Here is a 10,000-nt window from a genome sequence, read left to right as displayed (position 1 = left end):
AGAGACTGGTCCTGTCTTAAATAGTGGTGCACACAGATCTTCATGGAAGCTATGTAAAAAGAAATTATCTGGCACATCAAATTATTTTCATTAAAGAAACCGACTCTAAGAATAAGATTGTTGGACATGAAAAATTAAGCATTTCTTATAAAACAATAATGTCAATGACATCCAAGTTGTGCTTGCAATTGACTTCATTATAACGGTAATTTGACCAAGGTCAAAACTGAGTAATCTAAACAAGATGCACAATGTCATGTTTTTCCTAAAACATGGACTAAATTTTAACTTTTCTTTGCATGCATGCTAGCTCTTCCGGAACTGTCATGGTGTACGTCCTAAGTAAGTAAAAGCCACTACAAAGCTTTTGATTTTTTTTTGTTTTCCCTTTTCTTTTACCCCCAGACTAAAAAAATCCGCAAAATAAAACACTGCAAAAATTAATCTCCTATATTCGGTCAAATTAAGAACTAGCTCAATTCACTTTTAGTTAACCCTTTGACGTCCAAACGGGCCAGACTTGGTATTTTACTCTGTCTAACGCCAGACGATTTTACTCGTCAAATTATGGGGAACCCCTGGCAGTCATCGGGTTAACAGACTTGTGCCACTTGGACAATATACACTATACTTAAACAAGAACATCAACATGATTTACCATTGAGAAAAGCAACCCGAGCTTAGATGCATACAACTGTAATGGTAGTTTGTTTGATCACAAACAAAAGAATACGCAAGGGACAGAATATGGTATAATGTAAGTAAAGTGAACTTTAACTCACCATACAGTATGATAAAAGTTGACAATAAAATGTGCTGTTTCTCTGCTCACTGAACAGATAATTGCAAAGATTAATTCAGAGCAGAAATAATTATCTCAGTCTCCTCAAACCGCAAACATTTTGTTCTCACAAACCACAAACATGGCCAATCGGCAAAATTTTTGTACTACACAGTAATAGGCCATAAATTTTTTTTCCATCTGGCAGTGGATTTGGCCTATAATACAAACCTTGTTGGTTTCAGGGCAATACTGCTCTATTGCATCCCTAAACTGGGCTAAAACCAGCAGCTTTTTGCAGATCAACCAGTTTTTGGCAATATTATTCTTTTTGTTTTGTTTAGGGTTTACTGTTTGTTCTCCTTTGTTTATCTCTTTCACTTTCTTGAAACATTTGCTTAAGCAGTTTTTGGTTTCACAGTGGATTAATGGCCTTCAATGTTTTTGGTTTTAAGGCAGTATAGGTCTCTTTCATCCCTAAATTTGGCTAACCCCAGAGGCTTCTTGTTTTGCTTGCCTTTCACCTTTAAAAGGGTTTTTTCTTTTTGAAGGCAATATTAATTGTTTATTGTGTATGTGTAATTCTTTGCAGATGTGGTAGTCTTTGGCCATTACAAAAGCATTGAGGTTTTTATGCTCATTTTTATTGGCAATTTTTGGCTTAGTTTCTCATTTATGTCTTTTTCTTCTTGCAAAGGCTTTCTATCCTATTTTCTGTGCCTTTCCATTACTGTATAGCATGATCTCTGGGATTTGGGAGTTTCCATTAATGTCTGCAACTTCTTATGCATAACTGCAGGGCATGTGGATTTCTGTCCTTTTCGCTTTTTGGCCTTCTGTTTTTTTCAAATTTTTTGATCAAGAATTCAAAGTCAGTGTAAACGATGTAGAGAGCCTTTATTTGTATTAATTATCAAATTTGACCAGATGTTTGTTTTCATGAAGTACTATCTGGTGTTTATTTTAATTATTCAAGAAATAAATGCCATCACCCTTGACTTCTTTTGAGAAAGTTATGAAAAATTTGACATATGTACATACATCGTGTACCATTCTTAGAAAACAGGAAATTTTAAAGGGCTTGAAATCCTGAGGAACTTTGTGATTAAATTATGATGACTGCACAACACTTTCTACAAAGTTTGCCACAGTTTTATACAAACTTTGTCAGTGAAGTTTGTCAGAAAGTTTGTCTTGAAAACAATAGGAGGCTAGAATACCTGTCCACTTAATTTGCAAATGAATAGCATGTATTGTTATATGCCTCGTTCTTCAAAGGATGCTGCAACAATAATACAATAGTGGCAGAGTATATTCTAGAATTGCTCCCAATAGGACATTATTTAAAGTACTTGCAACATCTAGAATCTTCCATCCGTTAAATAAGCAGCACAGAGCATGAGCCTAATGGGTAACTTTAAGCCTCTGAGTGATGACTGCAGGAGGAACTCAGAGGGGTGATGTAAAATAAGGCTTTTTTAACCTGAAAATTATCACTCCCAGGGTCAAACGGTTGAAGTGATCCATGCCATGAAGCAGATAATCTATGCTGCTAGTTCTTAAAATGCAAATTGTGTCATTGAATGTCTTTGTTGAAAAACTATTTGGAGCAATTCAGGAATACCTGGCTATTGTATTCTTGTAATGGCATCCTTTGAAGAATGAGGCACATAAAAATACATGCTATTCACATGCAAATAAGAGGATATAAATTCTAAAATAAAGATTGTCCAAAAGTGCAAATTTTAGGATTGTTATTTCATGAAAACAAATTTTCATTCGGCAAAATGAGACATTTTCTGCCAGTGAATCAATGAATCATATAGACGGTAATCACATGCTTTTGAGTACAATTTGGAATAAATCAGCTGGACTAAATTTTCAAAAGCTAACCAAATTGCACAAGCCCTGAGGGCAGGGCGAGTGCAAATTATTTGTATTCTTTGAAAAAATTTGCACAAGATAAATCATGTGATTACTGGTGCAAAAAATTGACTCTGTTCTCGGGTCTCATCAAGCTCACAATGTTCTCTGTCTTTCTTACACTGTCACATAAGATTCCCCTGGAATTTTTTTCAGGGCCTCCCGTTTGCACTTTTCTATACTTTCGTCACAGCGCTTTTCAGAAACCAAAAACTTAGTTGCCAAAATTCTCGACTGCCCCTGCAACTGTCCTGTCAATCAATTTAATATCAAATTTTGGAATGTTGAAGTTTTTTCATGTATATTATTATTATAAATGAAAAATAATACATGTTCAAATGTTAGTCTTAGGTGTTTCAAGAAAGGTCATATAAGAGTTAATTGACAGTCCCCAATAGGAAAGATATCTGTTTTACAAACATTGCTTTTGTTATTCAAATGTGCCAACCACAGGAATAAAAAACTCTTTGTTTCAACAGCCAAGGAGGCTCTGGTTGGCACATTAATAACAATTGGTGACATCAACGATATCTTCCCTATTAACAGAAATCAATCAGTTAAACTCAAATCATATAAAACATTGTTGTTTTTTTTACCAGAGGGGAAACTGGAGCACCCGGAGAAAAACCACGCATGACGCCAAACCCGGGAATCAAACCCAGGTCACATCTTTGCACGTCATTGTAACCACAACCCTCAATTTGGCAAACCCTAGGCCTAAGGTTGGATTTTAGGCCTAGGGTTAGCCAAATTGAGGGGTTTGGGTTACTTTCAAAAAGGTAAAACAATGACCTGCAACGAGTGACCTGTGACCTGTGGAATGTGTTCTGTGTTTTAGACCCGCTGGTGGGGGTGTGTGCTTCCACCTGCGCTATCCATAGTGGAACAAATATAGAACCAAATAAATGGGTATTTTCTTCAAACGCTGCCGCTGCAAGAACACAATGGTGGCCGGGGCTAAACTTGATCTTACCATTTCGTTTATTTCTTCCACAGCCCTTCCAAAGTGCGTTGCCTGAAATCCTGTAGTCCGGAACGAGTCAAGTAAGGCGCGATAGTTCACACCATCGCTGAAGTCATAACCTCTTACTTCTACCGAATCTTCAGGCACTGGATCACTAGCCATGAGAATTGCGTCCTTGACCATTTGCGGAATGTCAGTCATTGTTGGTTTGACTCTGGAGAGAAACGTGAAACATACAGACTACAAGCTGCTCGGCTCGCTTGCGTGACAAAAGTGAGGGAAATCTTTGTGCGCGGTATTTCACTTATACTGATGCCTACACTGTAATTGGTCAGCAACAGGATCGGAGTGCAATTGATATTATGTGTATGATGTCACATTGTGCACTCAAGAACTTCCACCTGAGAGAAAAATGAGGCGCAGCAGACGATTGGCTGCGAAAAAAGCATTTACTTCCGAAACCGAGGAGAGTAGTCAAGAGGAAATTGTAAACGCGATAAAACAAGATGCAGAGGCTTCAATCTTGAAAGATTCTTCTTCTGTTCGTGATTTTATAATTGATAAAACTTCCTCGAAGGTTATTATCCAAGATGGCGACCACGAGGACAATAATTGCGAGGGGTTTACTTTTTATGACAAAAGGTGTGATGAACATTTTGACGATCTTGGTGAAAAAAAAGTTGTTAAGGAAGATCTAGATGGTGATGATGATGATGATCAGAAGAAGAAATCAACAAATTTGCCAGAGGAGGACTTCATCACTCTATCAACTGAATCTAAGGAAATGATCACGAAGTAAGTCTCTAGTCGCTGACGATTTAGTTTTCTTCCGAGATCTTTTGTAGTATTTGTATATCCTTAGAAGAAGTTATAGGAAATGTTTTTGGAATTCTTGGCAACTTCCAACAACTGTTGTTTTCTTGTTTACATCAGACACATAGAACAACACACGGAATTTTGCATGCAAATACATGTATAATGTGGCCGGCATTCTTGAATGTACATGTAGCCCCACTTGTTGAGTGAAACACACATTTCAAGCACATGGCTAAACTCTAGAACATCTTGCCACTAATTTGCATACAAATAGATATGCCTCGTTCTTCAAATGCTGTTTTAAGAAAAGAATAGTGGTTGGGTACATGTATTCTGAAGTTGCTCCAAGCACACTCTGTACAGAAAAAAGGCAGCAATTTAAAATCACAGTGACACATTGGGGCCAGAATTTCCTTGATAAAGGTTGGTATGCCTTGCTGATTGTGTTTGTGAGAAGGACTGTTGACTTGATTATACATTGTAAATACAGTCAGATCTCCTGTAAGTGACCACCCAAAATGTCAGGCTGCGTGGTCGCTTACGGAAGATGGTCTCTTACAAGAGCATTTGGCAACTGCAGAGACTTAACCCATGCCCCAATGCCCATTTAAACCGATGCACTAACTTTTAGCATAGTCACAAAAAATTAATATTTAAGCTTTCCAAAGTAGACTACCTCTGTTGTATAATCAAAGAAAATTTTCTTAAGAGAAGAACCAACGAATACAGTATATACAGTATTTATGACCAGAAAATGGTTCGGTAGAGGAGCTGGGCATGGACAAGAAATCCCATGTGAATACATTTTTTACGGAGACAATAGGTAAGAAATATACCTTGGCTGAAATAAAAAATTATTAAAAAACCTTGAATAGAGGAGGATTGTGTTGACTGCACCGATTTACATACCGCACTTTTGGCTGTTAAACTGTTAACTGCTCTTGAGAGAACAGTCAATCAGGAAATCAGTTCTAATTTTTTTGGAATTATAAGACACTTAAGGTTGTCGGCATTTTTTTCTTTAAAATTTTAATGTTTTTTTTTTAATGTAAATTGTCAATTTCCAGAAAAAATCTGGCACTTCCCAAATTTCCCTCTTTTGTCTTTTTACCCAGGACTGCGATAATGTTACAACACCTTATTATCCAATTTCTGCTCTATTACTGTACCTGTCAAATGGCCGCTTATGGGAGGTTAAAAACAAAAGAAAATTTCAAACCATTGTCTCTGAAAAGTGGTTTGGGGTTGCTTACGAGAGATGGTCGTTTAGAAGAGGTTCCAAATAAAGTGATTTTACTAGGAAATGTTTGGTATTTTGGAAACTTGGTTGCTGCGGAGAGGTGGTCGCAACCGGAGGTTCGACTGTGTCACATGAGGCTCTCTTCCATGCAGTTGATTTGCAGTGGAAGAAAAATTATATTGGTATTTATTAATAATCTTTTTGTTTGATGCAGTGAAAGATTTTTGTTATAATTATGTGTAAATTGGGTTCCTGCAACTCTTCCTTTTCACATCAGACCTTTTTTGCTTCAACTGTTTCTACATTTTCTCCTTGTTTCAGCTCATCTGGACTTTCATCTGAACTTCAAGTGGACATTGATACAGAGGATTTGTATTTAAAGTTTGACAGAAATATTTTCAAACCAGTGTCACTCAGTAAAAGCTTCACTGAGCTTACTTTCAATGATACAGAGGTAACAGTAGCTGTAGTATTAAATATTGTTTTTTTTTTAGCATCATCGTCATTACTATCCACGGTTTATAGGAAAGTTCCAGTTAAAATAAGGGAGTGTTCACAAAAACTTGTTGGGGGGGGGGGGAGTGATGAAAATTTATCTGTTATCTAAAAGATTTGGAGGACTCCTACTTGCCGCAGTAGACATTTTCAGGGACCCCCTTTTAGTATCTTTAAAATTTGACACACCCCCAACCTACTTCATGGCCACAAACCAATACACGATGCAGAAGTCAGAAGAACGAGCGAAACAAATTAGGGCAAAAACAGAAAAATGCCTCCAAAGAGCATAACGATCTGCTAAGAAATGCAGGAAAAGGCAATGCAAACAAAGCCTTTAGAAAGCCAGCTATCTCACTGATGCATGGCACAACCTAACAGGTGCCCAAGAAGAAGATCCCAGGTGCAGGTCAAAGCTTTAAAAGCAGAATCACTCGCTTCTACCACTGACAACTTCACAAGCCAATTGGTTGAGACTACAATGTAGAATTAAATTGATGCAAAAGCGTGAGGCCAAAAGGTCACATTCACATTACTGCATACACAGGGTTTTTGAAAACCAAAACATCGGGCCTCCAGCATCAAATGAAAACCCTGACCTGCTGCAGTGAAAAGAAAAAATACCACACAGCAGTATGAAGGCCCGTAGAAAAAAATGCAATAATGATTGCTTCATGAAATCTTACTGGAAGCACCTAAAAGACTCAGGCGTCCATGCAATTATGTACTTGAGAAAGCAAAATTATGACATAGGAAAAGGAAACCAGACCATGTGCAAAGGAGTCATGTAGGCCTGTCAACCCCATTTTACACTCTTGAATATTATTTTTATATTTTGTTAAATTGTGTTTACATTGGCTAATGACGATTGTTATTTTCATTATTTAAACATGCCCCCTTTTACCTCTTTTTTTCCCTCCCCCAACAAGTTTTTGTGAATGCTCCCTAAACAGGTGTCTTTGTGAAATCAAGGCTTAACACTTGGGTCACTTACTGGTTAGTTAACACAGTTTTGAAATCCAAAGAAAAATAAAAATTGATTTTTTTGGTCATAGTACTTAGCACCTTAACTATTATAAACTGGACTGTCCTTTTCCATGGTCAGCCATTCGAGAGACTAGAAGGAGCACATGACATTGCACAGCTGTTTTGATGCAGACCAGCAAATTACTGAATGAATGGCTGTGAATCCAGGTGATCCAGGTGAATTGGGAGAAGCTCGGGTCCAAGCTAAAAATGTTTGGAATCAATGACCCCCTACTCTCCTGGTTTTACTCATACCTAACTGGAAGGCATCAAAGAGTGGTTATAAATGGAACTTTCAATAATTGGACTGACATGGATCAGGTGTACCCCTGTACCCCAGGGATCACTTCTAGGACTAATTCTCTTTCTATTATTTGTAAATGACATGCCAAATGTAATTAATAGTGTGACACTGGCTGTATTTGCTGATGATTCTAAATGTTATCTAGGATCATAAATAATGATGCTGATTTTTCGAAGTCGCAGCAGGATTTAGTTTTACTTACAGGATTTAGGATCATACATGTATACTGATGATAGTTGCTAAAGCAAATAGGTTGCTGGGCTTTATTAGAAGGAGCTGCGCACGAATTGTTGGCAGTGTTGCGCTGTTGCGTCTTTACTGTTCACTAGTGCGTTCACATTGTTGCTATTGCTCTCAAGTTATGGGCACCTCAGTCTGTTCATGATCAGCATTTTATTCCTAGTTGAAAAACTGCAAAACTTTACTACTAAAAGTACTAGTAACTAGTAGTAACTTATCTTATAAGGTCGCTTAATCAAACTGAAATTGTTGCTGCTTAATTACTGGCTTGAATATCTTGACTTACTTTACTTTTTTCGAATGTCTTCATGGTATTTTTCCTTTGTTACGAGTCAGACGCGTCAAGCGTGCTCACGGCTGAACTTAAAGATTAAAAATAATCGTACATCAACTTTTTGCCACCTTTATTTTAATAGGATAGCAAATTTGTGGAACAATATACCTAATCATCAGGCAGGCTTAGTCTATTGACTCTTTTATAAGCATAAACTTAAGTCGTTTTATTTCAAGAGACTCTTCAACGTTTTTGATGGCAACAACTTTCGTACTGTTAAAATAATTCGTCCTAAATGTCGCCGGGTAAATACCCTTGCTGCGTGCACTAGTTAAGCAGCTTATTTAATCTTTTATATTATTAAGTTAATATTTTAGGAGAGGATTGGGTTGGTGCTTAAACCTAGTAGGGGACTTATGTCCTATTGTTTTCGCACCGGTACTGCTTTGTACAAATCCTTAAATAAATAAATAAATAAATAATACATGTACGTCTGTACCTTTATCGTTAACAAGTGATGCTTATGTGAGCCAACAGAATGCGTCATTAATAGCTCCAAAAACATGTTATTTTAGGGGTTTTTTTTAGAATGATGAATTACTGGTCAAAACAACAAGGCCCAGTTGTTCAAAAACTGATTAACACTAATCCTTGATTAAATGCAAACTTAGGCTTCAATTTTGCCAATTAAAAAAAAGCCTTCACCCATTGACTCCTGAACCCCTCTTCCCCTTTCCCCAACCTCCCCACCCCCCTCATTGACAAGACTTAGTAAAATTGTCTGGTGTTAGACAGAATAAAATCAATCAATTAGTCACTCCTGAGAGTCAATAGACCTTATTCATAAATGGCGGTCACATTTATAATTCTTTTGTCCACGTGCAAATTAGTCTACCAAGCCTCATTTTAAAGCAAGAATTCTTTTCAATTCACTGTATTTTATGGAGGCTTGGTAGGCTAATTTGCACTTCGACAAAAGAATCATAAATTGACCACCATTTATGAATAAGGTCTATGGGTTAATCTTTTATATTTATGCTGAAGGAAAGCAAAAACCTAGTCAATTTAGGAAGCTAAAACTCTTGAGGAAACTTTTTTGTGTTCAGAAAAAATAAACTGTAAGTTAAAGGGGCTATGTTGCATTCTACTTTTTCGGCATTTTGGGTGTCATGAAATTACTGTAATTTTGAGTGACATAGCCCCTTTAAGTGTCCTGTAGTCCAGGGTTACTACCTTTAATCAAGCTTTGAACAACTGGGCCCAGGTGCTTGTCTTTTGAGATTAATGGACAACTTGTTTTTCAACGGTCTGGTTCTTCTTGGTTTTTTTTCAGCTCATGAAAAAGAGTGTAATCACAAGTGACTTTGAAAAGAGAAGTTCTGCCCCACCTATGCATGTTTCAAGCTATGCTTTGAAAAAGCAAAGGAAGGTACTCACATTGTTCTGTCAGATCACAGATTAAGGAAATATTGATAGTGGTACAGACACTTTCCAGCTTTTCTGTTTTTTTAGGCCACTGACAGTGCTCAGGCTCTTTTTGAAATCACTTTTGCAAATAAGCAGTTTAGTGAAATTTAGTCACCAGCGGTAATTCTAAGGAAGAGCTGCTATTAGTGATTGGTCCTGCAAATTGACTGTGACCACTTTTAGATTACTTAACCAGACTTTTTTGGGAGGGGGAGGGGATACTCGAGTCAATTTTCACTGGGTATGTGCCACTGACCTCTCAGAAGAACCCCTACCCCTTTATAGATAGTGGCCAATTATAGACCCCATCTTAGTCACTTTTGGGTAAACGTAATTTTAGCGACCACCACTTAGTCACTTTCTGTTTATGCATAAACCTTATATACAGTAAATCCTTTTAACTAGATCATCCTAAAATGAAGTGACACATCACACAACACTTGGTGTACTCAAGAGAATGTTTTAAATCC

The 10,000-nt window shown here is 37.2% G+C and overlaps 2 protein-coding genes across 2 annotated transcripts in view; one reads left to right on the top strand and one right to left on the bottom strand.

Moving 5' to 3' along the window:
* The window catches only part of LOC138024391 (deoxyhypusine synthase-like), a 19,182-nt gene extending 15,171 nt beyond the window's left edge, over window positions 1–4,011 (bottom strand). The window contains exon 1 of the mRNA XM_068871595.1: window positions 3,678–4,011. Within this exon, the coding sequence (XP_068727696.1) occupies window positions 3,678–3,869 (192 nt within the window). The 5' untranslated portion in view covers window positions 3,870–4,011. The remainder of the gene's footprint in view (window positions 1–3,677) is intronic.
* An 18-nt stretch (window positions 4,012–4,029) lies between these two features.
* The window catches only part of LOC138024406 (uncharacterized), an 8,080-nt gene continuing 2,109 nt past the window's right edge, over window positions 4,030–10,000 (top strand). The window contains exons 1-3 of the mRNA XM_068871619.1: window positions 4,030–4,463; window positions 6,046–6,178; window positions 9,397–9,492. Coding sequence (XP_068727720.1) covers window positions 4,081–4,463; window positions 6,046–6,178; window positions 9,397–9,492 — 612 coding nt within the window. The 5' untranslated portion in view covers window positions 4,030–4,080. The remainder of the gene's footprint in view (window positions 4,464–6,045; window positions 6,179–9,396; window positions 9,493–10,000) is intronic.

This window comes from Montipora capricornis, chromosome 2 (assembly GCF_036669925.1).
Source record: "Montipora capricornis isolate CH-2021 chromosome 2, ASM3666992v2, whole genome shotgun sequence".
NCBI lineage: Eukaryota > Metazoa > Cnidaria > Anthozoa > Scleractinia > Acroporidae > Montipora > Montipora capricornis.
Note: the sequence above shows the minus strand (reverse complement) of the source record. Positions and strands in the feature narration are given on the sequence as shown.